This window comes from Podarcis muralis, chromosome 14, assembly GCF_964188315.1.
Source record: "Podarcis muralis chromosome 14, rPodMur119.hap1.1, whole genome shotgun sequence".
In the NCBI taxonomy this organism is placed as follows: domain Eukaryota; kingdom Metazoa; phylum Chordata; class Lepidosauria; order Squamata; family Lacertidae; genus Podarcis; species Podarcis muralis.
Genome location: NC_135668.1, coordinates 46,818,410 through 46,845,933, shown reverse-complemented (window position 1 = coordinate 46,845,933; position 27,524 = coordinate 46,818,410). Strand labels below are relative to the sequence as shown.

Sequence of the window (27,524 nt, the reverse complement as noted above, 5' to 3'; positions counted from 1 at the left end):
AATGGGAGTCCGCGCAGAGCCTGGTTGTAATGTTTCGGATCGGGCAAACGGGGCGAGCCGGTGCGAGGACTTTGCAGCCTGTTTTTTTGTTTTGTTTTTTGATCCGGAGCGGAACCGGAGCAGGAAGGCGGGCGGAGGCTGTTGCTGCCGGCGCGACTCTGCTTAAGTGGGGGGAAAAAAGAAAATACAAGGTGAGCCAAGGGCTGGCTGGAGCTTTTGCCCGCAATCGCTTGGACCCCCCCCCCCGAAAGAGCAGGCGAAAAGGGAAGTTGAGAGGGGAACAGAAACCTCGCGGGGGGGGGGGTGTCCCTTAAAGATCGAGAGGAAGCCAGCAAATCTCCACACACACCCCGCCGCCTTTCACTATGGATCCACTTTCTGAGCCACTCTTATAACCTCTGAGAGCTTCCAGTTGTTGGGTTTTTTTGGGGGGGGGGGCTTTAAAGATAAAAGAAAGAAGCCTCGCTTTCACCCCCCCTCCCCTCAGCCCCCGCCCTCGGGGGGGGGGTCTTTCCCCACTGCCATTTGTACGCCCCGCTGGACTGAATTACGTACTGGATTCTTATTTTTTTGCATTTATTTCTCACCATTTCCCCGCTTCCAAGAAGCCCAAGGGTGACGTACGTGATCCCCCCCCCCCAATATCTGTTCCCCACAACAGCCCTGCGAGGTAGGTGAGGCTGAGAGGCAGGGGCTGCCCCCCCCCCCCAAGGTCACAACTCACTGGGAGAGCTTCATGGCCCAGAAAGGTTCGGACCCTGAGGAGTCCCACGCTCTCTCCCAGCCTTTCTCAACCTTGAATCCCCAGGTGGGGTTTTTTGGACTACAGTTTCCATTCATGACCTAGTGAGAGGAGCCAGCAGTCAGGGATGGTGGGAGTTGTAGTCCCAGCAACACCTGGGGACTCCGGGTGGAGAAAGGCTGCTCTAACCACTACACCATACTGCTGTAGAGCAGCTTTCTCTGCGGTCATTTGCACTTGGAGAGGATTGGTGCACTGCCTCTCCCCATAAGTGTGTGGTTTTGCTTGTGAACATGGTTTGGATGTAAACTGACCTGCTGTATATGAGATGAAAATTTTCATTTTGAATGATTTGCTTTACTCTTCTCCTGCATTTCATAATAAGAATACTTTATCACTATCCCAGAAATAGCTTTGATCAGTGCATAAATTAAAATAGGGGCTCTTAGGTAAAGGTAAAGGTACCCCTGCCCGTACGGGCCAGTCTTGACAGACTCTAGGGTTGTGCGCCCATCTCACTTAAGAGGCCAGGGGCCAGCGCTGTCCAGAGACACTTCCGGGTCACGTGGCCAGCGTGACAAGCTGCATCTGGCGAGCCAGAGCCGCACACGGAAACGCCGTTTACCTTCCCGCTGGTAAGCGGTCCCTATTTATCTACTTGCACCCGAAGGTGCTTTCAAACTGCTAGGTTGGCAGGCGCTGGGACCGAGCAACGGGAGCGCACCCCGCCACGGGGATTCGAACCGCCGACCTTTCGATCGGCAAGCCCTAGGCGCTGAGGCTTTTACCCACAGCGCCACCCGCATCCTTACCTCCCACCAAAAGAAACACCTCCCCAGTTATGTCTAGCAAAAGGTTCTGTGCAACTGGGGAGTCTTTAAATCGAAGGCATCCATCCACAGGTGTCAACAATATCCTCCCCAGAGCATCTTTTAATATTGCATGCTGGGTGTCCTCTGATGAAGTGCAGAGTAGATTTTCGGCCTTGTCTGCCCTGTATGTTTAAAGCAGTATCATGCCATTTTAAGCAGCCCCCAAAGGATTCTGGGAGCTGTAGTTTGTTATGGGCGCTGGAAGTTGAGAGACCCTTGTTCCCCTGCAAGAGTTTCCTAGGAAGAGGAATGGACTGGGAGTTGTAGTTTTGGGAAGGGTACAGGGGTCTCCTAACAACCCTCGGCATCCATACCAAACTACAGTTCCCAAGATTATTATTTGGGGGAGACGGGCAGCCACAAGTATTTAAAGTGGTATGATACCACTTTGCATATATGGAGGCATTAAAGTAAAAGTGGGCCACATTTTGGGGGATGACAACAAGGGACCCCATAACCTGTTGGTGGGCTTCTGAACGAAAATTATTATAGACTACCCTTTTAAGCAACTCACAGGGATTGAAGCTGGCAGATTTACAAGAAAATGCAAACCCCCGTCACAGTGCAAAACTACCCCACACTGCTGGAGGCCTCAAAATATCACTTTTGGGGATAGCAAGTGAGACAGATTCTGCGCTCTGCTTGCAGACTTCCGCTGGGAGAACAGAATGCTTGGCCTGATGGGCCGCTGGCTTGATCCAGGGTTCAAGCTCTTCTTAGGTTCTTAATGCCATTGTAAAATTACAAATTGGTTTCATAGAACTGTAGATGCGCTCTACGTGGGGCTACCTTTGAAGGTGACTCGGAAACTGCAATTAATCCAGAATGCGGCAGCTAGACTGGGAGTGGCCACCGAGACCATATAACACCGGTCCTGAAAGACCTTCATTGGCTCCCAGGACGTTTCCGAGCACAATTCAAAGTGTTGGTGCTGACCTTTAAAGCTCTAAACGGCCTCGGTCCAGTATATCTGAAGGAGCGTCTCCACCCCCATCGTTCTGCCCGGACACTGAGGTCCAGCTCCGAGGGCCTTCTGGTGGATCCCTCGCTGTGAGACGCCAAGTTACAGGGAACCAGGCAGAGGGCCTCCTCGGTAGTGGCACCTGCCCTGTGAAACGCCCTCCCATCAGATGTCAAGGAAATAAACAACTACAGTGGTACCTTGGGTTAAGAACTTAATTCGTTCCGGAGGTCCGTTCTTAACCTGAAACTGTTCTTAACGTGAGGTACCACTTTAGCTAATGGGGCCTACCGCTGCCGCCGCGCGATTTCTATTCTCATCCTGAAGCAAAATTCTTAACTTGAGGTACTATTTCTGGGTTTAGCAGAGTCTGTAACCTGAAGCGTCTGTAACCCGAGGTACCACTGTATTTTACTTTTAAAAGACAATTGAAGGTGGCCCTGTTTAGGGAAGTTTTTAATGTCTGATGCTGTATTGTTTTTAATATTCGGTTGGAAGCCGCCCAGACTGGCTGGGGAAACCCAGCCAGATGGGTGGGGTATAAATAAATTATTATTATTATTATTATTATTATTATTATTATTATTATTATTAGTTGGAGGGGACTCCTGGGGTCCTCTAGTCCAACCCGCTGCAATACAGGAATCTCCATTAAAGCATCCATGGCAGAGAGCCATCCAGCCTCTGCTTAAAAACCTCCAAGAACGGAGAGTTCGCAACCTCCCGGGGGAGACCGTTCCACTGTCAAACAGCCCTTGCTGCCAGAAAGTCCTTCCTGACGTTTAGCCAGAATCTTCTTTCTTGTAACTTGAAACTATTGGCTTGGGTCCTGCTCTCCAGAGCAGGAGAAAACAAGCTTGCTCCATCTTCTTCTTTTCCTTTTTCTTAAATTTTATTTATTTCAAATTTTATAAACAATACAAATAGAAAGAAATCAAACAAATAATACCAAAATAAAGATGAAAGAGAAGAAAGAAAGAAAAGAAAAAGAAAGAAGGCAAAGAATATTATTTTTCTTATTGTTTGCTCCATCTTCTGCCTGACAGCCTTTTCGATAATGGAAGATGGCTATCATCTCTCCTCTCAGTCTCCTCTTGTCCCAGCTAAACATACCCAACTCTCTCGACTGTTCCTCATATGGTTTGCTTTCCAGACCCTTGATCATCTTGGTCACTGTCCTCTTAACACCTTCCAGCTTGTCTATATCCTTCTTAAAATGTGGCACCCAGAACTGGACATAGTATTTTTGTTGTTGTTTAGTTGCTTAGTCGTGTCCGACTCTTCGTGACCCCACGGACCAGAGCACGCCAGGCATTCCTGTCTTCCACTGCCTCCCCCAGTTTGGTCAGACTCATGTTTGTAGCTTCGAGAACACTGTCCAACCATCTCGTCTTCTGTCGTCCCCTTCTCCTTGTGCTCTCCATCTTTCCCAACATCAGTGTCTTCTCCAGGGAGTCTTCTCTTCTCATGAGGTGGCCAAAGTACTGGAGCCTCAGCTTCAGGCTCTATCCTTCCAGTGAGCACTCAGGGCTGATTTCCTTCAGAATGGATAGGTTTGTTCTTCTTGCAGTCCATGGGACTCTCAAGAGTCTCCTCCAGCACCATCATTCAAAAGCACCAATAATAATTCAAAGGCAGAATAGAGCGGTACTATTACTTCCCTTGATCTGCATGCTATACTTGTGTTGATGCAGCCTAGAACAGTATTAGCTTTTTTTGGTGCTGCATCACACTGTTGACTCATATTGAGCTTGTGGTTTGCTAAAACACCTAGATCAGGCATCCCCAGCCTACGGCTTTCCAGATGTTTTGGCCTACAACTCCCATGATCCCTAGCGAACAGGACCAGTGGTCAGGGATGATGGGAATTGTAGTCCAAAACATCTGGAGGGCCTAAGGATGGGGATGCCTGACCAAGATCCTGTTCAGATGTACTACTGGCAGCTGGTTCTTGCTGCCTAAGTGTGGAACCTCACATTTGTCCCTGTTGAGTTGCATTTTGCTCGTTTGGGCCCAGTTTGAAATTCAGAGCAGAGGAGAAAGGACTCTGGAGCAATGAGGGCCATTGTAAACAAGCGGCGGTTCCTGAGCCAGAGTCCTTCACCTACTGCAGGTGTATGCTGTTATTTTCATCTGCTTATCTTAAGGAAGTACAGGCCATCCTATTAAATTAAGAAAATTCTGAGCAACTTACACACTAACAAGGACATGGGTAGGCAAACCCCATCGCCTTCTAAATCAGGCCCACAGATGGTCCAGGAATCAGCATGTTTTTACATGAGTAGAATGTGTCCTTTTACAGTGGTGCCTCGCAAGACGAAATTAATTCGTTCCGCGAGCTTTTTCGTCTTGCGATTTTTTCGTCTTGCGAAGCACGGTGTCGGAAAAGTTTTGGAAAAGCTTCAAAAATCACCAAAGTCTTCAAAAACCTCAAAAAAGGCTACCACACCGCTTGCTATGAGTTGCTCCTCGAAGTCAAGTCGCAACTGTATTAACGGTTTTAAGAAAAAGGAAACAAACTTGCAAGACGTTTCCGTCTTGTGAAGCAAGCCCATAGGGAAAATCGTCTTGCGAAGCAGCTCAAAAAACAAAAAACCCTTTCGTCTTGCAAGTTTTCCGTCTTGCAAGGCATTCGTCTTGCGAGGTACCACTGTATTTAAAATGCATCTCTGTGGTGTAGTGGTTAAGAGAGGTGGACTCGTAATCTGGTGAACCGGGTTCGCGTCTCCGCTCCTCCACATGCAGCTGCTGGGTGACCTTGGGCCAGTCACACTTCTCTGAAGTCTCTCAGCCCCACTCACCTCACAGAGTGTTTGTTGTTGGGGAGGAAGGGAAAGGAGAATGTTAGCCGCTTTGAGACTCCTTTGGGTAGTGATAAAGCGGGATATCAAATCCAAAACTCTTCTTCTCTCTTCTTCTCTGGGTTATTTGTGGGGCATAGGAATTCGTTCATATTTTTCCCCAAAATCTAGTCAGGCCCCCCACAACTTCTGAGGGACAGTGGACCGGCCCCCTGCTGAAAAAGTTTGCTGACACCTGAACTAGGAATATACAGGTAGAAACAAATAACGGACTTTTAAAAATGTTGGGGTGGGATTTGCTGTTCTGATGACGTCCGTCGCCAAACATTTCCCCCAAACTACGACTCGTACCGGACCCATGGAACTTAATGAGCCTAAGTTGATTATCTTCATTAGCTGCAATGGGTCTACAGTGAGTAGGGCTAGCATTGGCTCCAATCCTAAACGACCCTGTTGTGTAGGGCGCTTTTGAAAAGCGCTCCGCAAATATTTAAAAAGTAATTGTTTTGGAGAGGAAGTTGGTTTGGAGAAGTCCAGAGTTGCTTAGTGGGATGTAGAAAGCAAGCTGGCATTCTTTCTCTCCCTGCACCTTCTGACTTGCCGTCTCCACCCACCAAAACTTCCAGTTCCTCTGTGACTCAGGCTTTGTTTTGTAATGTTTATGACCAGCTGTTCTACTTAAAGGAAGGAAGCTCCTCCTGGCCGCCTGCCTCCTGGATCCGTCTGCGTCTGAGTCTTTTTGCGTTGGTGTCAATAGCAGAAGTTACTTGGTGTTGGTTGTGGGTCGATTGCCATTTTTATTTGGAAGATTTTGTCACATTTACATCATACAGAGGTAGCTTGTTTCTCAAACCCCTTGGTACTCAAACAGCTTGGAAGCCAAACACTGCAAACCCAGAAGTAAGTGTTCCAGTTTGTGAACTATTTTCAGAAGCCAAACATTCTCTATTTTGAGTGTTACGCTTCCAATTTGAGTGCCACACTTCCGTTTTGAGTGCTACACTGAGGTCTGTCTGTTTTTGCTATTTATTTTGCGTTTTTGTGGCTTTTTTGTTTGTTTGTGTGACTGTGGGGAACCCAGTTCAGCTATTAATTGATTGATTGTGTGATTGCAGTACATTGTTTATTGCTTTCATTTTATGGTCTCATCAGATAGTAAAATTCATGTTAAATTGCTATTTTAGGGATTGTTTTGAAAAGTCTGGAACGGATTAACCCTGTTTGCATTACTTTCTATGGGAAAGTGCGCCTTGGTTTTCGAACAGACTTCCGAAACGGATGAAGTTCCAGAACCAAGGTACCACTGTACACTTAAAGCAGGTGGAGTATAAATTTACAAAATAAATGCATTTGTAGAGAATTGTCCTGTTCCCACCAGGGGTTTTCGCCACTGCTGTGCCCCATTACCTTTGCAACAACCCTGCGAGGTGGTCCAGGCTGAGTGGGGATTTGCAGCAAGGCCTTAATGTGCAGACTGTAAGCTGCTGCCGCCTGGATTAGCACGTGATCCTTCCATGCAGTTGGAGAGAGCCAAGCCTCTGTCAACTAAATTGCAAAGGGAGCTCGTAATTGGATTTGGGAGAGTCCATGGCTCTCGACTCTTGCCAGCACTGCTGGGTTGGCGTTGGTTGAGTTGGGCCCTTTGCACGCGCTCCGTGGTCATTCTGCGTGTCTGTGGCAGCCACATGTTCTCGCTTTCTATTTTTAACCTATGGTGTTTATTTTAAGTGTTGTTAGAAAAAAAGTTTTATTTTTAGAAATATCCAAGACGTCCTTTAATCTTGCAAGGCAGCGACTTTGGGCAGGGAGGGGCATATTGTTACTGTCTTTGTTATTGTGGTATGTGTTCTGCTTTTTTATGATGCGATCCTCAGGATATAAATTTAGTAAATAAAATGACTATATAGATAAGGTTAAATGGCCAAAAGTGAATGAGAGAGAGAGAGAGTGTGTGCTTTTTATTAGTTTTCTTACTTAAGAAACACACACAATGAATTAACAAAAATAACAAAATATTAACAACAGAAAAAACATACATGCATCCATAAATCCCTTCAGCCTTTCTCAACCTGTGGGTCCCCAGATGTTGTTGAACTACAACTCCCATCACCCCTAGCTAGCAAGGCCAGAGCTCAGGGATGACGGGAGTTGTAGTCCAACAACATCTGGGACTCACAGGTTGAGAACCATGGCAAGTTAAATGGCCAGAAATGAATTTAGTTTAGTGGCTTTTTTTCTTCACTCTGAAGTTTATTCGGAAATAACATAGCTATACAGGGGTAGCTCAGTCGGTAGAGCATTTGACCCTTAATCTCAGGATCATGGGTTCGCGCCCCACGTTGGGCAAAAGATTCCTGCATGGGGGGGGGGGTTGGACTAGATGACCCTCGGAGGTCCCTTCCAATGCTACTATTCTGTGATTTTATAGCAACAGAGGAAGCTGCTTTATATAGAGGCAGATCATTGGTCTATCAGATTGGTGTCAGACCGAAGTCTCTCCCAGCCCAACTTTTAAGATGTTGGGGATTTGAACCCAGGGGCTTTGGCATGCAAGGCAGATTCTCTGCCCCTGAGCTACAGATCTCCCCCAAGAAGTCTCATTCAGTTCTGTAGGTCTTGCTCCTTTTGGGGTTGCTGCGTAAAGCTCTGCAATGATTATCTACATGCATAAATAAAGAAAATTATTATTATTATTATTATTATTAATTAATAATACAGTGGTACCTCGGATTACATACGCTTCAGGTTACATACGCTTCAGGTTACAGACTCCGCTAACCCAGAAATAGTACCTCGGGTTAAGAACTTTGCTTCAGGATGAGAACAGAAATCGTGCTCTGGCGGCGCGGCGGCAGCAGGAGGCCCCATTAAGTGGTGCTTCAGGTTAAGAACAGTTTCAGGTTAAGAACGGATCTCCGGAACGAATTAAGTACGTAACCAGAGGTACCACTGTAATAATAATAATAATAATAATAATAATAATAATTATTATTATTATTTATACTCCGGCCCTTCCTGGTTCAAAAACCGGGCTTAGGGCGGCTAACAACAAATTTAAAGCATTTAATTGTAAAAGCAGCATAAAATACAGTATAAAAACGTGAATAACAATAAAATTCAAAATTCAGAAATCAATGTAGGAGAAATAAGCATTAGATAATCCCCAGGCCCAACATCTTTCTCTTATGCCGGCAACTGGACATTGCATGAAAATTCGGTCAGCTATAGAAAAGTCTTTGGGTAGGGGGAAAAAATTCTCATTCCTGTCTTCTACCCCTGCACCCCCCTTTGTAGGAAAGGATGCTAGAGAGCCTCTACGATGAACGACGCTGAAAGGAAACAGTTTGGCTCAGTGGAAGAAGAAAGGAACCACTGGAAGGAGCTGGCTGCGAAATACAAGCAGTGGTAAAGCATTCAGATGTCCTTCTGTGATACGGGCAAAGTGGGGGGCTTTGCAACCAACCCCGAAATGCTCACTTCTGTGCCATTGTAAGCCCCTCAGGGCAGGGACCAGTTTCATTATTATCACCTGATTCCCTGACCGCAGCAGCTTAGGCCCCATCTGCATTATACATTTATTATACAGCTTTAAGCAGTCATGGCTTCCCACACAGAATTTTGGGAACTGTAGTTTGCTCAGGGTGCAAAGAGTTGTTAGGAGAACCCCTGTTTCTCCTCATAGTGCTACAGTTCCCGGAATGGTTAGCGATCAATCCCTCTTTTCCAGGCCAATGGCTGGAACCAAACTGAACTTGGCTTGCCTGTATGTCAGGAACCCAGAGGGGAAGTCAACCCTTTAAATTTGAAATTAGCAAGTTCTTGCCCCCCCCCCCAGTGGAAATAAGGACACATGGCACAATTAAGGTTAATGGGCTAAAACAGGCCACAACATTATTGGTTACAGGTGATGAGCGGTATTGGCTTAGGCATTGGTCCTAACCAACTATATCCGGCTTCAGCCTGTCTGCTGGAAGTCCGGGAAGGGTTAACCACCAGTAGGGGGAGTCCTAGGGACGCAGGTGGCGCTGTGGGTTAAAGCCTCAGCACCTAGGACTTGCCGATCGAAAGGTCAGCGGTTCGAATCCCCGCAGCGGGGTGCGCTCCTGTCGCTCGGTCCCAGCGCCTGCCAGCCTAGCAGTTCGAAAGCACCCGCGGGTGCAAGTAGATAAATAGGGACTGCTTACCAGCGGGAAGGTAAACGGCGTTCCGTGTGCTGCGCTGGCTCGCCAGATGCAGCTTGTCACGCTGGCCACGTGACCCGGAAGTGTCTGCAGACAGCGCTGGCCCCCGGCCTCTTAAGTGAGATGGGCACACAACCCTAGAGTCTGGCAAGACTGGCCCGTACGGGCAGGGGTACCTTTACCTTTACCTAGGGGGAGTCCTGCTGATGCACATCAACTAGGAACTCCCCTTGGGGTCACTGATAGGGGGTGTGCCTTAGGCCCTCGCCTCCATAGGCTTCGGACAGGGCCACGCCCCCCAGAATCCTTTATCGGACTACCCTTCAATATGTGGGGGAGGTGATGGAGCTACCTCCCCTCTTCCATCTACAGAGCAATACCAATGCCTAACCGCCAATACCCAGAAAGTTGTGACGATTTGCTACGAGGTAGGTGAAAACCAAGTGGCTGGTGCCAATTTGCCAAGTGGAAAAATTCCTACCAGGCCCCTCAACGGCAACCAACCAAGGTCCATAGCAAGGTCAAGGAACGAAAACTTTATAGGGCGGCAGGGTGGGAAAAACAGGAACAGGTGGCAGGCGGGAAAGAGGGAGATCCCGGCCGCGCCTGCGTTTAAATCAGGCAGGCCACGCCCTCCAAGCCAGCCGATTGGCTGGCCAGGAGGTGACACGACCGGGAATCCCCCCAATCGCGTTTTGACTGGGTTCCAGCTGTCGCATGTATGGTGGGGCCCGCAATCCCACCTCCTCTGCAGGGCGGAAGTGGCTTTGTGGAATTTGTAGCGGCGAGGAGGGCGCTGACTCTGAGCCTGGCTTTGTCGCCCCCTCCAGCGCAGAGAACGCCCAGGAGGAGCTTCGCGAGTTTCAGGAAGGGAGCCGCGAGTATGAAGCCGAACTCGAGGCGCAGCTGCAGCAGGTGGAGTCGCGGAACAAAGACCTCCTCTCGGAGAACAGCAGGCTGAGGATGGAGATTGAGTTGGTGAAGGTGAGGCGTCGGAGCCTCCAGGCACAGCAGCAGTATACCAATGCGTACCGATTTTCTGTGGGGCAGAAACCACGAGGGGGTTTGTGTGTGTGGATTCCTGCCTTCCTGCGGACATCTGGCTGGCATCAGATTTCGTTTTCTAGTGGGGAGCATGATGCTGATTTAGCCAGACCTTCAGTCTTGAGTTGTGTTCGCTCAGTTGGTTAGCGCATGATGCTGATAGTGCCAAGGCTGCAGGTTCGATCCCACCTTGGATCAAATCTACGCTTCCAGGTGCCAAAAGAAAGCTGTAGAGATAGCGCAGGATAGTGCACACCCCGGAAATGATCTCTTTCAGCTTCTGCCTTCTGGAAGAAGGTACAGGGTTATAAAGACTAGGACTAGCCGCATTAGAAACAGTTTCTATCCAAATGTGATTTTGGTTTTAAACGCAGTGTAAGGTAGTCTCTGTGGGAGTATATTGTATTTAATTATGGGGTATCAGAGTTTTTAGAGGGCTAACCAGGCTGGGATAGCAAGCCTCTTGGTTTTTGAATGTCTGATGTAGATTTTTTCAATTTCGTTGTTCTGTATGGGACAATGACAATAAAGATGATCATATTGATCCCTACACGGGGCAGCTGCATATTCCTGCATTGCGGGGGTGATGGTCTTCAGGGTCCCTTTCAACTCTAGATTTCCATAGGCTATCATCCTGCAAAGGGTGCTGTGGGTTAAACCACAGAGCCTAGGACTTGCCGATCAGAAGGCCGGCAGTTCGAATCCGTGTGATGGGGTGAGCTCCCGTTGCTCAGTCCCTGCTCCTGCCAACCTAGCAGTTCGAAAGCAAGTCAAAGTGCAAGTAGATAAATAGGTACCGCTCCAGCAGGAAGGTAAACAGCGTTGCCGTGCGCTGCTCTGGTTCACCAGAAGCAGCTTAGTTCTGCTGGCCACATGACCCGGAAGCTGTACGCCGGCTCCCTCAGCCAGTAAAGCGAGATGAGTGCCGCAACCCCAGAGTCGGTCACGACTGGACCTAATGGTCAGGGGTCCCTTTACCTTTAGTGAATGCAGATATTTTTTAGGGGGGGCTGAGCTCTGTGTGGGGTTCAGAGTGTGAGTTTGGTCCAGCCAGGTCCCTGACCGTCCTGCTTTGGGGCCGACCTATAAAAAGAGACAGACCTTACAGCGTAGGGGTTAGAGTGTTGGACTAGGACCCAGGAGAGACTAGGGTTCAAATTCTCTCTTAGCCTCAGGCCAGTCGCTGCCTCTCAGCCTGACCTACCGGGCAGGGTTGCTCTTTGGGTAAATCCTGCACATCCCCTTGAACTCCTCAGAGAAAAACAGTGGGGCAGGAATGCAATAAATAGAGGAAAGCCCAGGGTGGGGTGGGGCTGAATGGATGTGGTTTATCCCCGCCTTGCCCCAAGGCCTTTTGGCAGAAATGCTTTTCCTCAGGAGGCAAAACTCTGCTGACAATTGGCTCATTCATCCATCCGAGCCAAAGAACAGCATCATCGCCCAGGAAGGGAAAGGACAGAGGGGCTATTGATGCTCCGACCAGCTGGTGGCCGGTTCCAGCTGGGTGGTGGCAGAGCAGGCCAGGTGCCGGGTGCGAATTCTGAGTTCAAGGGTCGGCCTTCTACAGCAACGGGCTCCGAGGACGCGAGCCAAAATCTGGGTAGCCACCTGAGAGCTTGCCAGGCCACCCAAGTGTGTGTGTTTCTCAGGACTGACCGCAGAGTTTGCAGCAAGAGGAGTATGGGGCAAAGGAGCATTTTTCCTGCAGAAATCCCCATGTCATCACGTAGGGACTCGCTGTTGGGCAGGGCCAAACCAGCCCTCCAAAAACTGCATCAGTGGGGCCCAAAACAGAGAGCCTTCCCCACTTTGTTCCCCCCCCCCCCCCGTGTTTATGTGAGGCTGAGGGTTTTGGGGTTTTTGACTTGGAAGAGACTGTAAATTCCTTTTTGGCGATAAAATTAATCTGCCTGTTGCTCATTACCTTCCATTTCCTACCGGTATTGCAAAAGGTGTTGCATTTGGCTCAATCTAAAAAGCACGATGGGTTGAAAATGCTGTCAACATTAAAAGGTAAAGGTACCCCTGCCCGTATGGGCCAGTCTTGACAGACTCTAGGGTTGTGCGCCCATCTCACTCAAGAGGCCGGGGGCCAGCGCTGTCCGGAGACACTTCCGGGTCACGTGGCCAGCGTGACATCGCTGCTCTGGCGAGCCAGAGCCGCACACGGAAATGCCGTTTACCTTCCTGCTAGTAAGCGGTCCCTATTTGTCTACTTGCACCCGGAGGTGCTTTCGAACTGCTAGGTTGGCAGGCGCTGGGACCGAACAACGGGAGCGCACCCCGCCGCGGGGATTCGAACCGCCGACCTTTCGATCGGCAAGCCCTAGGCGCTGAGGCTTTTACCCACAGCGCCACCCGCGTCCCGCTGTCAACATTAAGATAACTTAAATAGTGTAAATAAGTTTTGGTGGATGCAATAATGAAACACCAAATGGTTCAGTTTTGTAAAATACAGTGGTACCTCGGTTTATGAACTTAATCCGCTCCGGAAGTCCATTCTTAAACCGGAACCGTTCTTAAAGCGAGGCGCACTTTCCCTAATGAAGTCTCCTGCTGCCGGTGCCCTTCCACCATTCAGATTCCGTTCTTAGACCGAGGTAAAGTACGCAAACCAAGACACTACATCGGGTTTTGCGGAGTTTGTAAACCGAATCGTTCGTAAACAGGACTGTTCTTAAACCGAGGCAGCACTGTATGCAGGGATTTATGAAATGCAAAATAAGAAGGGAAGTCATTGATGTATAAAGGAGTACAGTGGTACCTCTGGTTGCGAACGGGATCCATTCCGGAGGCCCGTTTGCAACATGAAAAGCCCGCAACCTGAAGCGCCGTATCTGCGCAGGTGCGCGGCGTGATTTGGCGTTTGTGCGAGTGGCAAAACCCAGAAGTAACCCTTTCTGGTACTTCCGGGTTGCCGCGGGACTCAACCTGAAAAAACGTTACATGAAGCAAACGTAACATGAGGTATGACTGCACTTTCAATTGTAAAACAGAAAATACAATAAAAAACTATCTGTCTGTCTATCTATCTATGAAATTCCCTCTGCATTTTCCTGCAGAGGACTTTCTGGGAGCTAGCAAGGGCCGCGCTGGAGCCCAGGTTCCCGCAGTGCTCTTACATTTGCTAAAGCTAAGCAGGGTCTGGCGTGGTTTCAGATTGGAAGGGGGACCCAGGCGTTGAGATTCCTGCATCGCAGGGGGTTGGGCTAGATGACCCTCGGATCCCTCCCAACTGTGCCAACTCTGTGATTCTGCAATTAGGAGAAGATCACGACCCAGCACTCCGAGGGCTACCAGCAGATCTCCACCCTGGAGGAAGAGCTCGCCCAGACAAGGGCTGTCAAAGACCAGCTGCAGAAATATATCCGGGAGCTGGAGCAAGCCAACGATGACCTGGAAAGAGCCAAGAGGTACTGACCCAAAGGGGGTTGTTCCCTTTTGGTGGAGGGCAAAGCCCAGCCCCCCCCCAAGGGTTTGGACAGGACCTTTCTTAGCCCGGGGGCCGCATTCCCTTGTCGGGGACTTCCTGGGGGCCGGGTGCGAGGTGATTCAAAGCGAAAGCTGGCAGCTTGCCGGATTGGAATTTGAACCCAAGTCTACTCAGCCTGACTCGGTTCCTTTATTAGGTTGCTGAGTTTGTCCGTTCTAGCGCCGCATTTCTCCTTCTCTGCAGAGCCACAATAATGTCTCTGGAAGACTTTGAGCAGCGCATGAACCAGGCCATTGAACGCAACGCCTTCCTGGAGAGCGAGCTGGACGAGAAGGAAAACCTATTGGAATCGGTGCAGCGGCTAAAAGATGAAGCCAGAGGTTAGGAAAGGGCTGGGTGGTCGTTCGCCTCCCCTCCATTTTTTTCAGATTGAAATTTACAATCACATATCCAACATACAACACAAAAACTAGATTCCAAGGAATCTCCTGAAGTTCCCTCCTCTGCTTTGTGGGTCCTAACTGTTAATCATTTCCTCCTGCATCCTTTATAATACAGTGGTACCTCAGGACACAGACGCTTCAGGTTACGGACTCCACTAACCCAGAAATAGTACCTTGGGTTAAGAACTTTGCTTCAGGATGAGAACAGAAATCGTGCTCCGGCGGCAGCAGGAGGCCCCATTAGCTAAAGTGGTGCTTCAGGTTAAGAACAGTTCCGGGTTAAGAACAGACCTCCGGAACGAATTAAGTACTTAACCCGAGGTACCACTGTAATATTCACCCTTAAGCTACAAGTGATATTCCAACCCTACTAACAATTTTAACTGTTTACAGTGGTCCTTAGGATAAGTTTTCCCCAAGCCTCTCCTTGGCTTAAGGCAAAAAAAAATTCATTGCAAACCACTTTCTCCCGAGTCGCACCATTGGTCTGTCCAGCTGAGGGTTGCCTGCACTGACTTGCAACCCTCTCTCCCGGGTTCCAGGCAGAGAGCCTCTTCCCAGCCCTGCTGGGAGTTGAACCCGCTGCCTGCAAAGCAGACTCTCTGCCTGCACTTCCATTTTTATCCCACCTTTTTGTGTTGCCAAGGAGCACAAGGGGGAGGCCATGGGTCTCCCCTACCCCCCCCCCAATCCCTGTTTCATCATTGCAACAACCCTGTGAGGCAGGTTAGGCTGAGAGACACTGGCGGCCCAAGGTCACACGGCGACCTGCGCAGCTGAGCGGGGATTCGAACCCAGGTCCTAGTCCGACACTCGAACCCTTTGCTGGCTCTCCTTTGAGCTTGGGAGGGAAGAGGCTCCTAGGGAATCCCTTTCCACCCTAGAGGGATGGATCCCTCGAAAAGAACCGCCGTTGCTGTTCATTCCCCCCCTTACAAGAGAGAAAAGCCTTCAGGTGCAACCATCAGATTTGTGATTTAGGGGTGTCCCCCTTTTTTAACCTAACTGTGCCAAACGAATGGGAAGGGAACAGTGGCTATCGCTGTCCGTCATGCCCCTCTCCTCTTCCCTTCCAGACTTACGCCAAGAGCTGGCTGTGCAGCAGAAGGAGAAACCGCGGGCCTCTGTAGAAGATTCGCTGGAAGTAGATCGGATGGACACAGCCGTCCAGGCCACTTCCTCTGTGCCTTCCACCCCTGTAGGCCATCGGGGGCTTAGCACTGGAATGAGCACCCCAGGAACACCCAGAAGAGGTATGTTTTGTTATCATTATTTAATTTATATACCCAGTTTTAAGACACAACTCCCTTTTTAGCCATCTAATATGAGGGCCAAGTTGTGCAACAGCTCCCCCTTGTGGGCACTTGAAGCAGCAGCTGCACAGTGCGTTTCAGTATACTTTAATGTGGCCCAATTAACTCTACAGTCGTACCTTGGAAGTTGAAGGGAATCCGTTCCGGAAGTCCGTTTGACATCCAAAACGTTCGGAAACCAAAGCTCGGCTTCCGATTGGCTGCAGGAAGCTGCTGCAGCCAACCAGAAGCCGCGCAGGACATTCGGGAAATCATTCGGAAACCGGAGCGCTCGCTTCTGGGTTTTGATCGTTCGGGAGCAGATCTGTTTGGGAGCCCAAGGAGTTTGAGATCCAAGGTATGGCTGTAATAAGACTGGGAATTAGGGCAGGGTGTGTAAACGGTTGCTGAAGAAGCACTGCAGGTTGGGGAGTGGAAAGGAAGTAAGATTTCACCTGGATCCATTCCTTCAGCTCCTTCTAAGCCGGGGATAAGGATGTTGTCGCCCTCCAGATTATGTTGGTTGTCCAATGGTGCTTTCACATCTTCTGAAAAGAGGATTCTTGGTGTGTTAGCCGTCAGCAAGAGGAGAATGGGTTCTGGGCCTTCTTACACTTGAAAACCTATACCTGTACACCCTTGTTCAAATTAATTGAAACAAACAATGTATTTTATTGTACAAAACTCACATATACGTATATTAGTAACGAATATGACCTCCGCTATTTTTAAGCAGCATTTGAACACGGTTTGGCATGGACTCTACTAGTTTCAAACAGTCACTGTTGATTTTCGGATCCCTGTACCACACTTGAATCATCGCCTGAATGAGCTTCTCCATAGTCGTACAGTCTGCAGCACAGAGGCGACATTTGTATATAGCCCACAAATTCTCAATGGGATTTACGTCCGGGGAAATCCCTGGCCAATCAAGTACCTGTATCTGCTGCTCTGCCATGAATTTCTTCACCACTTTTGATGTGTGACAGGGGGCTAGGTCCTGCTGCAATATCCCAGTACCATCAGCATACCTCTTTTCCAGCTCTGGAATAAACTCTCTTTTGTAGAACCTTAATATATTGTGGCGAGCGCATCATTCCTTCTGTTGGCTGCAGGCTTCCAACACGATAATGATCAGCTGACTTTTCATGTTTGTTTTGAGTACAGGATTCCAAGTAAGATAGAAAACATGCTTTGTTTCAGTTAATTTGCACAAGGGTGTAGCGTTGAGGGCTAGTCACTTGCTGAGTCAGCTTACGTTCCAAGGGTTTGGAATCTTCCTGGAGCTATTTGTACTATTGTGTGAATGAAGATATCCTTTCCTAAAGGTCTTGAGGACAGCTACAGCGCAACTCCACTTACACCAGCTGCCCGAATATCCGTGCTAAACATTGTGGGAGATCTGCTCCGGAAAGTTGGGGTGAGTACTTGGGGCCTGTTTGCCCTGGCCCCGTTTGGAATACAGGGCCAAGTGAAAGCTGGAGGATGAAGGACCTGCTAAGAAATCAATTCGGCCCTTCCAAGATCACTGTGTAATTATTTTTGGCAATTATATCCCACCTTTCATGCCCTCCAGGGAGCTCAAGGAGGCACACTTCTTTTTCTTCCTAGCTTCTACAGCCCTGGTCAGCAACTAGATTTGAATCAACAGCCTTTTTTTTTTTTTGCCTTTTAAATAATCATAATTATAATCATAATCATAATACCCCACCCATCTGGGTGGGTTTCCCCAGCCACTCTGGGCAGCTCCCAACAGAATATTAAAATAACCTAAACATTAAAAGCCTTCAGATGTCTTCTAAAAGTCTGGTAGTTGTTTTTCTCTTTGACATCTGGTGGAAGGGCGTTCCACAGGGCGGGCGCCACTACCGAGAAGGCCCTCTGCCTGGTTCCCTGTAACTTGGCTTCTCGCAGTGAGGGAACCCCCAGAAGGCCCTTGGAGATGGACCTCAGTGTCCGGGCAGAACGATGGAGGTGGAAACACTCCTTCAGATATACTGGGCCGAGGCCGTTTAGGGCTTTCAAGGTCAGCACCAACACTTTGAATTGTGCTCGGAAACGTACTGGGAGCCAATGTAGGTCTTTCAAGACCGGTGTTACATGGTCTTGGCAGCAGTCACCAGTCTAGCTGCCGCATTCTGGATTATTTGTAGTTTCTGGGTCACCTTAAAAAATGAGAATGTTGCTGGGACCGCCATGGGTCTGTTTTGTGGGGCGAAAGCTGGCAGATTCCCCCCGCCCCGTGTGAGTTTCCCATGTACTCTCCTTCCATGTACCCCCCCCCAAAAAAAACTACAGTGTGCTCGGATAGCTCAGTCAAGGGTCGTGGGTTTGAGCCCCACATTGTGCAAAAGATTCCTTCATTGTCAGGGGTTGGAGTCGATGTAGCTTAGAGTCCCTTCCAACTCTGCAGTTCTGTGAAAACTGATTTGCTCATGAGCCATTCAGACCTGTAACCCTGTTTCCCCACCTGACCTGGTCCATGCCAGATAACGGATATGCTCTCTGCCTCCCCTTCTCTCTTTCCTTGGGCTTCTGAACTGAAACTAACTTTGCCTTTGCTTCTAGGCCCTGGAATCCAAGCTGGCTTCATGTCAGAACTTGGTGTACGACCGGGCTCCGTACCGAAGCCCCGCGCCCCCCCAGGTCCACATGGTACATGATAGGCGGCTGAGTGGCCCCTACGGACCCCCAGGGTGAGTGTTTGCTTTCACGTCTTTGGAGAGTCTTAAGTCAGGGCTTGATGGGGTGGTGGGTTCGAGAGACATGGTCAACTTGATTTGTCCGGTTGTGGCGTCGAGGTTACAGGGAAATGGCCGAGAGCTCGATGAGCTGGGAGGGGAAGACCTTGGGAGGTTCAAGACAGGCAGAAGGAAGTCCTCTGTGCAGCGTGGAGTTTAGCTGTGGAACTCCCTGCCACAGGAGCTATCAACCTAGATGGTCTGAGAAGAGGATTAGACAGATTAACAGTGGGAAGGCTGTCACTTACTACTGGGCACAGAGACTATGCGATACCTCTGTTGCTGGAGGCAGCGGTGCTCCTGAATATCAGTTGCTAGAAGCCACAGGAACAGGAGGGAGCTTTGTGTTCAAATCCTGCTTGCCTGTATCCCATAAACATCTGGTTGGCCGCTGTGATAGCAGCATGTCAGGACTAGATGGGTGGGATACAGCAGGTTCTTTTTAAGTTCCTAGGGTTTAACAGAGCATCTATTGTGTTCACGAGTGGAGGCTGGCACCCATTAGGGACCAGTAAGGCAGCAGGCAGGGACGCCCTGGTCTCCCAGTTCTCCCAGTACACGGCAACCACACTGGTGCTTACGCAGGGGAGAGAGAAAAGGGAAGACTGTGTTCTCAGCCAGTCTGCACGTAGGCTATCGAAAGCCCTTTTAAATGTGTTGTGGAAGGGGGAATTAATTGGGTCGCTTTTATTTTTATTCTGTATTTTGTCTTTTGTATATTGTCATTTTATGTTGTGAACTGCCCTGAGATTTACAGGTATAGGGTACAGAATACAAAATTTAATAATAATAACAATAATAATAAGCAGTTGTGGAAGTGCTGAATATGGTAGCTGCTGAGATAAATCTGTACCTTGGAGGTGTGTTCACCCTGGCAGCTTATTCCTGGAATTACCTCTACAGAGGGGTGTGGGTCATCTGGTAGTTTGAGCTTTAGCCAGCAATAGTTTAGTATTTTAACTTGCTTTTGAATGAGCTGCGGTTTACAGCTGTGGCCCCCTCAGCTCAGGTGGGGAGGGGAATAAACCATGCGGAGAATTCTGGGACAGGTTGACTCTCCTTATCTGCAGCTGGAATTTGAAAGTGGTAAACCAAAAAGCTTTAAACTTGCTTGCCTTTGCATAATTTTCACTCTTCCCGGTGCAAGCCTTGGGCTGGATCTGTCCAGAAAAGGGTGTCCATCCAGGTGATACAGGCTGAGAGTTGCTTGTTTTGCTCGCTTGCTCATGTCAGCAGAAGAGAAGGCAGTGTTATGTAACTGGGCTGGGCCCATTTTTAAATGTTTTGGTGCGTTACATAACCTAAATTGCCCAAGCTTCCTCTCCAGTTTGGCTGAAATCTCCGACACATCTACTTGCCTGAATACTTGGGTGGCGCTGTGGGTTAAACCACAGAGCCTAGGACTTGCCGATCAGAAGGTTGGCGGTTCGAATCCCCGCGACAGGGTGAGCTCCCGTTGCTCGGTCCCTGCTCCTGCCAACCTAGCAGTTCGAAAGCACGTCGAAGTGCAAGTAGATAAATAGGTACCACTCTAGCGGGAAGGTAAATGGCATTTCCGTGTGCTACTCTGGTTTGCCATAAGTGGCTTAGTCATGCTGGCCACATGACCTGGAAGCTGTACCAGTAAATGAGCTCCGCAACCCCAGAGTTGGCCATGACTGGACCTAACGGTCAGGGGTCCCTTTACCTTTACCTAGGCAAGGGGTTCGGATAGCATCTGTGGATGCAATGACTCCTTTGAGGTCTTCTCCTGGTACCCATAACACATTTGGGGCCCCTGCCCCTTTGGCACGGGGTGGCAAGCTTGTGAGGACCCCTTTTCTGCCTTGGAAAGGACATAGAGACAATGGAGGGAGTTTGAAGAGAGACGCTCTTTCCCACTTCCTTTTTCAGCTCTATGTCCTTGTGGAGGTTCAGTTTGCTTCTCCCAGATTCAACTTTCCCCCAGATTCCTTGGGGCAGCCGAGTATGTTTTCTCTCTTTCTGATTCTTGGGGAAAGGAGAGAGGAAAGTGATCCGAGACCACCCACAGCACTCGCCCAAAAATCCAAATGTGCCCATAGACCTAAAAGGGTTGGTGGTGACCCCTGACCTGGCCAATTCCAACATTTAACATTGGACATTTAATATTAGCTAATTGGAGCCTCCATGTTATGGTGCAGTCTACCTGCAAAAGAGCAAACCTGTTGGCACACACAGCAGGGGTGGGGGCTCTTTCCTTCAGGTTCTGCCTGGTGGCGGTTGGAAATGGGGTGCTAGATTAGAGGGGACCTCCGGTGAAGCTGAGCCTTTCCCAGGCTCTGTCCCCCTCCAGATATTTGGTGGACGACACTTCCCATCATTGCTGACCACTGGCCACGCGGGCTGCCGTTTCTGGGAGTTGGAAGTCCACAATATCTGGAGGTTGGGAAGAGTTGCTGGGCTGCTTTAGTATTGTGTGTGTTTGTGAAGCAAGGCTGAAACCCATTCCTGCTTGATCAGTCGCTATTGCCATCAAAACAATGAGGACTGGCATCTTGGCTGTTGAAACCTAATATTTCCTCCTACCCTTCACAAATTCTGGTGCTTCCTTGCTGTGTTTTTTCCCGGCTGCCGTAAGTCATAACTCCTCTTGCTTTTGTATGCTTAATGCCTTTTCCTTCCCTCCACCCCACCCCTGTTTCAACAGGATGGTTAAGAGGCTGGATTTAGGGACGCGGCCATCAAATCTCGCAAGGCCAATGGGCCTTCCTCCGCAAGGAGTAGTTCAGATGCTTCTATGAGGAACCGCCAGCCCAGAGTGCCCTCCTCCTGTGGGGTGGAAACTTTGGTTTCTTTTCCTGTCTTTAATGGGAATACTAACCCTCGCTTTTGGCCACTCACTTGAGATAGGAGACTTGTAGAAATGGAGTTGTACCCAGAGACCATTAACTGCATCTTGTTCCACCAGACTGGGGCTTGTCCCCACCCCACAAGCCTGGCGGTTTCTGTGATGCAGGAGATCCAGACACAGAAGACTTGCTTGGAAGATCCATCACTAAGACCTGCGTTGAGGCCCTGGCTGGGATGAATGACACCAGGAACTGTAAGGCCCAGAACGTTGGATGGAGCCACGTCCCATTGCACCGATGGAAAGATGAACTGAACTCCTTCAAGCTAGCACATAAAGCTGGGTCTTCTGCTAGAAGATGATGGATGGTATCTGTGTTGCATCAGAGCCAATCTTCCAGCGGAACGCAGTGTTGCTGGGCCATAAATCTTAATAACAAATCCAGCTGGTGAAGGAAAACGGCTGCTTAGGAGAAGATTTCTGAAGGGGGCAATATGTTTCCATTCTTTTTTGTCTGCCCATACTTGGTCCTGAAGTGATGTGAGGCTGTGCTTAGCTGGGAGAGCCCCACCAGGAACCATTTTCCTTGACTAGAGGATTTTAAGCTTGGTTTGACAGCCGAGCCATCTCAGCTCGTCAAACGCCTTTTGTTAAGTGCTTCCTGCAATAGGAGCAAAGTCACACCACCTCTTACTTTGCCAGTGGTGGTTGGGGACGGTGGTATTTTTTAAAAAACACACCCACACACAGCCCTTAAAGCCAGCTGCACATTTGGAAGAGGAAATAAGAGGTCCTGCATTTTTAGGGGGGAAACGTGCTTAAGAATTTGAAATCTCATCCATTGATGTTGCATCGTTGTTTATAAAGTTTTGGAATTCAAAGTCTCGATTGTGTTTGTAAAGAAGCAGTGGTTGCATTGCATGGAATCTGGGGAGGGGGGACTGACATGGTTGGGTTAAAATTTCCCATTAGTCTTTGGTCCACTAACTGAACTCGTTGACAGATGTGCAACCCACATCTTTTCAGGAGCCTTGGGATTTGGGGCTGTGGAGAGAAATCTCAGATTCTACCCTTGAAATATGCAATATTGTTGACTGCAGAATTTAAACATGTTGGAAAGTCCTTTAATAATAATAATTTTATTTATGCCATTGGAGGGGTAAAAATTTAACAACTTACTGTTCCTTTTCGTTTTGCCCCCTGTGTGTTCCCAGCCCTCCCCTGCTATGGCATTCCACCACCAGTTAAAGGTAAAAGGTAAAGGTACCCCTGCCCATACGGGCCAGTCTTGACAGACTCTAGGGTTGTGCGCCCATCTCACTCTATAGGCCGGGGGCCAGCGCTGTCCGCAGACACTTCCGGGTCACGTGGCCAGCGTGACAAGCTGCATCTGGCGAGCCAGCGCAGCACACAGAACGCCGTTTACCTTCCCGCTGGTAAGCGGTCCCTATTTATCTACTTGCACCCGGGGGTGCTTTCGAACTGCTAGGTTGGCAGGCGCTGGGACCGAGCAACGGGAGCTCACCCCGCCGCGGGGATTCGAACCACCGACCTTTCGATCGGCAAGTCCTAGGCGCTGAGGCTTTAACCCACAGCGCCACCTGTGTCCACCACCAGTTAGAGCCTCTTAAATCTTCTGGAAACTTTTTTTTGGAAACGGTTATTTTTGTTCTTTTGAAGGAGATGGAGTACACATTTTACAGTTTAGTGTTCAGTTGGCAACACTGTGCTGCCAGAAGCTCACCCGAAAAACACCAGTCAGAATTGAGAGCACGCTTGGCCCACGAGTTTCCTGTGACTGTCCTCTCGTCCTCTTTGCAGGCTGGCTAATGTTTCCTGCCTAAAGCTGGGAAACTCTGCTTAAACCTAATACCTTTCCCTCTGCTCACATCAGGCCGACACAACTTGAGAGCAGCCCCAGTGATTTTATAAACCTTTATTAGTGTGTATTTAAGCACAAAATCCATCTAGAACAAGAACAGTTGATTTAGTACTCTTCGTCTCCCCCCCCCCAAAAAAAATAAAAGTGATGAAGAAAGGCACTTTGATCTTGTGAACTGGGTGGAGGGAGTTGGAAGAGTGGGGGTGCGCAATCTCAGTGGGGGGAACAGTACCTGAAACTTTACCAAGGAGAAGAAAGGGACAGGTAGCGAGGTTAGGGAAGAGGCCAGAGGCCCAACAGATTTTTGCCTTGCTGTTGTTCTATAATAAAAGGGGGGTGTTTTCTGGTCGCCCCGCCCTGTTGCGTTAGTCCCTCGGTGAAGTACATTCGCTCTGGAATGATGCCCGGCAGCGGGCAAAAGAACAGCAATTCTGCAACAGCTAGGAGGGTTGGTGTGTACATTGGAGTAAAAGGCAGCTGTGCTCTCATCAAGGCCTTTGAGGGAGGTGTCAGTATGTCTTTGGGATCAATAAAGCAGCATACAGTGCTACAATTACCCCTCTTTTATACCCCCCTGTTTGTTTTTTTGGTGCAGAGTTAAAATCAGCAAGCGTGTCTTTTAAAACAATTTTTTTAAAAAAAAATCATTATTATTCACTGGCTTTTGTTCCGTTGAAATCCCCATCCCGGGCGTCCGCTTCATCTTCCGACCCTTCGGCGTTTTCGATCACACGACGGCCGCCGCCGCCACCCCCAGATCGGCGCGAGGGGCCGAAGGAGGACTGTTCGTTCCCACGCCTGCGGTTAAAAGGATGCGAAAAAAGAAGGGAGGAAGAAATGGGAATCTAGCAGCTCGTTGAATTTTTCCACCACCCCTGGCCCCTAGAAGCAGGGAAAGGTTGAAGGTATAAGCCAGGGGTTGCCAACCTGGTGCCCGTGCGCGAACCAGATGTCTGCAAGGTTGCCCTCCCTCTCCCCCTGTAATGATGCTTGAAAGCAGCAGTCTGTGATGGTGTCTTTCCCCCGGTTTGCAAATACACCCAAAAGGTTGGCAACCCCTGCTTTTAGCAGGCTGTGGTTTGCAAAGCAGCTCTACCCACTAGGTCAGTCTGCTCCCTGGTGGGGGCGTGGAGGGTTAGTTGGCTGGCTGCGAACAGAGTTAAAAAGCATCGTTCTTGGATCAGGTGTGGGGCTACGTGCTCAACTTTTATTCTGACATAGAGGGGTGGGCTGCAGCTACAAGTAGTGCAGGTAAAAGAACTGTTATAAAAGACCATGAGGACTACCAACTTTCTGCTTGGAGTGACGATGCCAGATGACTAGGCGAAGCTGAGAATGGGGTGGGGAGCCCGACAGCAAGACTGTACCTTCGCTTTCTGATGGCAGACCACCTCTGACTCTAGAATTTTTTTCTAACCTTTCTCAGCTTCGAAACAAAGCTGCCCCCCAACATCTCTTGGGGGTTTTAAAGCAGTGGTTGGACGGCCATTTGCCATGGATGCTTTAGTTAAGATTCCTGCATTGCAGGGGGTTGGAAGGGACCCCCCCCCTCCAATTCTGCCATTTTGCAGCAGACAGTTCCATAAATCCATTATGCGTTATGTGAATCTACCGCAAGCCAGTTTAATTTCGATGACCCACGCTGTTCTAGCACTGCTCTTTTTTCTGCTTTCTCCCAGATATTCCTCATTCTTTAAAACCTCCACTGAGTTACCCCTTTGTCAACCTCCCCCCACTGCAAAAAAAAAAAACCCCTACAGAACCCCAAATGTTACATAGCCTGTTCTTAGGTTGGGGCAAGTTTTCAAATGCCATGAGCATTTCAGTTACCTTATTTTTCGCTCTATAGGACGCACTTTTCCCCCTCCAAAAATTAAGGGGAAGTGTGTGTGCATCCTGTAGAGCAAATGCAGGCTGCGCGGCTAAGCCCAAAGCCAGAACAGGGAGACGGAGCACTGCGCAGTGCTCAATCTCGCAGTTCTAGCTTGGGGTTAGCTGCGCAAAGCCTCCGCAGGGCAGCGGGGTGTCTTCACCCCGCTGCCCTGCGGAGGCTACAAAGGCTGTCCCCGGAGCCAGAACAGCGAGACGGAGCGCTGCGGAGTGCTCTGTCTCACTGTTCTAGCTTGGGGATGGCTGCGCAAAAGCACAGTGTCTTCACCCCGCTGCCCTGCAGAGGCTACAAAGACTGTCCCTGAAGCCTCAAGCCTTTGGAGTGCAGCGGGAACTCGCGCTGCGCTCCAAAGGCTTTGGGTCAGCGAAAGGAACCTGAAGCCTTTGGAGCGCAGCGCGAGGTCCCGCTGCGTTCCAAAGGCTTCAGGGATCTTTGAGGCAGCGCTTCCCCCTACCGCCAGCCCCACAAGCTCGGGGGGCAGCGGCAAGGCTGCACACAGCCTTTGCCCCGACCTGCTCTTTGGGGCTGGCGGTGGGGGAAAGCAGTGCTTCCCCCGCCAGCCCCAAAGAGCAAGTTGAAAGGAACCTGAAGCCTCCGGAGCCCAGCGGGAACTCCTGCCATGCTCCAGAGGCTTCGGGTTGCCTTCACTGAAGCCTGGAGAGCAAGAGGGGTCAGTGCGCATCGACCCGTCTCACTCTCCAGGCTTCCAAGCTAGCCGCCTGAAGGCTTTGGGTGAATGCACCTTGAACGCACCTTGTTTTAGAGGGGGAGAAGAAGGGGGGGGAATTCCCCTGTTCTCCCCCTCCTATAGTCTGGTGCGTCCTATAGAGCGAAAAATACGGTACATTTTGTCCCAGTCCTGCAATATATACAGGGAGGGTGGTATGGGTGCGAATGAATGGTTATGTCCACACCCCTGTGTCTACCGGGACGAGGAAGAGGACAGGGACCAGAATCGGTGTGGCAACAGCTAAGCAAAGCACGGTTTGTTTCCTTGCAAAAAGAGAACCTACAAATATTACAGAATGCAAGTGGTTTTCCGGGCTGTCCGTCAATTAATGGAAGCGGAAGGAGCTCAGCACACCTGAGCAAGTTCCAGAATTGAGCGCATCAATACTGCTAAGGCGGTCCCTAGCTGTGGTTGGGGGTGTGCATATCCCTAGCTCAGTGCTTCGCCGTTTTCCGTGCAGAAAGGGTGCAAGTGACACAACTCAGCGGTGAGTTTCTAGCCTTCAAGGCAGGACAGTGCATTTTGTTTTGGTGCCAAGTGAATGCACACAACAGTCAGTTAACAGCACTGCACCCCCAAATTCTCAGGCAGTTCCTACAGAAAAGCAGCCCAGAGGCAGGATGCTCAGGCATCGTGATACATGACTGTTGCCTGGAATGCAGTGCGCCATTCTGCTCACACCTGGCAGATGGCTGGTGCTTGTGGTTTTTTTGCAAAGGCAGCAAGCATTCAACATGACCGTCCGAGAGAGGAGAAAGTAGGGAAGGAAGGCTATGCCAAACTCTTAGCATTTTGTGCAACAGAGCACAGATTTGCAGATGTTCACGAAAGAAGGGAGATAGGCAACAAAGCAAAAATCTGTAATATTTGTCTCTTTTGCTACAAGACATTGACATCTAGATATCCAAGCCTTCAGAGTTTGCAGAAATCTCACATGGGTTTATTCGGGACGAAAAGAAAAAGAGGGTGGGGGACTGGGATTTGATTTGATTTGATTTATTTATTTTTTACAAAACAAGGGGACTGCAAAGATGAAGGCATGGTACCTGCTCAGTCACTGCGAAGGTTCTGGGTTCCCTCTGAAAGAGAGAAGGTATCCCAAGCAGTTAGCTGAAGGAGACACTCAACATCTGTTTGCAGGAAGGGTTATTTCCAAGTCATTTATTGGTTTTTGGTTTTTTTTTAAAAAAACACTCTGTTCCTGCTCTGCCAGAACAGCAGTCGGGAGCCTCTGGTCCACAGGCCTAATTAGCCTTATTAGGAATCCTAGTTTGGACCTCTCCTGGCCACCCCTACCCATCCCACGTCATATGAAGTCATGTGAGGGTCACGTGAAGAGACAGGTGCAAAGGAGCAAGCAGGGGTCTTAAAAGGCACTCCCAATTTGTCCTGGGAAGCGGAGTTTCTATACAGGGCCATTTAAATAGCAATTTGCTCCTGTGTGGAGCTGATCCCTGCTGATATGGAGCCCAGCCAATCAGTGCTAACCTCAAGCTGCACTCAGAGCAGCTGAGATCTTCCTTTGCACCAAGGCTTAAGCTCAAGCAATGCTACTATGGAGAAGTTCACCTGGCGTCAAGGTGATTGGCAGGGGCCACACAGCCACATTAAAGTGACTTAATGGAGAGCTTAGGAATCTAGCCTGCTGCCTGCAAAAGGTTTCTCCATCCCAATGCTAGATGGTCATGCTGTGTGTTTTGTG

The 27,524-nt window shown here is 49.4% G+C and overlaps 2 protein-coding genes across 5 annotated transcripts in view; one reads left to right on the top strand and one right to left on the bottom strand.

The window, feature by feature from the left end:
* On the top strand, positions 1 to 22,200 carry NDE1 (nudE neurodevelopment protein 1). 3 transcript variants are annotated; one of them, XM_077918633.1, is made up of 9 exons: positions 1 to 191; positions 8,671 to 8,781; positions 10,388 to 10,541; positions 13,866 to 14,014; positions 14,278 to 14,414; positions 15,554 to 15,730; positions 17,098 to 17,189; positions 18,338 to 18,465; positions 21,179 to 22,200. In XM_077918633.1, the coding sequence occupies exons 2-9, from the start codon at positions 8,696 to 8,698 to the stop codon at positions 21,270 to 21,272; spliced, it is 1,017 nt and encodes a 338-aa protein (XP_077774759.1). In that variant the 5' UTR covers positions 1 to 191; positions 8,671 to 8,695; the 3' UTR covers positions 21,273 to 22,200. The 3 variants fall into 3 exon arrangements, with proteins under 3 accessions (XP_077774759.1, XP_028561230.2, XP_077774760.1); XM_028705397.2 differs by having other exon boundaries at positions 3 to 191; positions 21,440 to 22,200; XM_077918634.1 differs by lacking the exon at positions 1 to 191 and adding an exon at positions 6,135 to 6,276.
* Positions 22,201 to 23,240: 1,040 nt separating this feature from the next.
* The window catches only part of MYH11 (myosin heavy chain 11), an 87,836-nt gene continuing 83,552 nt past the window's right edge, over positions 23,241 to 27,524 (bottom strand). For both annotated transcript variants that reach the window (XM_028705395.2, XM_028705396.2), the window contains one exon: positions 23,241 to 23,999. In XM_028705395.2, the coding sequence (XP_028561228.2) occupies positions 23,852 to 23,999 (148 nt within the window). In that variant the 3' untranslated portion in view covers positions 23,241 to 23,851. The remainder of the gene's footprint in view (positions 24,000 to 27,524) is intronic.

What these genes read in the sequence shown, in the direction of transcription:
- NDE1 (XM_077918633.1), top strand. Translation starts at nt 8,696, where the DNA reads ATGAACGACGCTGAAAGGAAACAGTTTGGCTCAGTGGAAGAAGAAAGG. An exon ending in GCTGCGAAATACAAGCAGTG is followed by an intron (nt 8,782 to 10,387) that starts GTAAAGCATTCA and finishes CGCCCCCTCCAG; the next exon opens with CGCAGAGAACGCCCAGGAGG. An exon ending in TGGAGATTGAGTTGGTGAAG is followed by an intron (nt 10,542 to 13,865) that starts GTGAGGCGTCGG and finishes TTCTGCAATTAG; the next exon opens with GAGAAGATCACGACCCAGCA.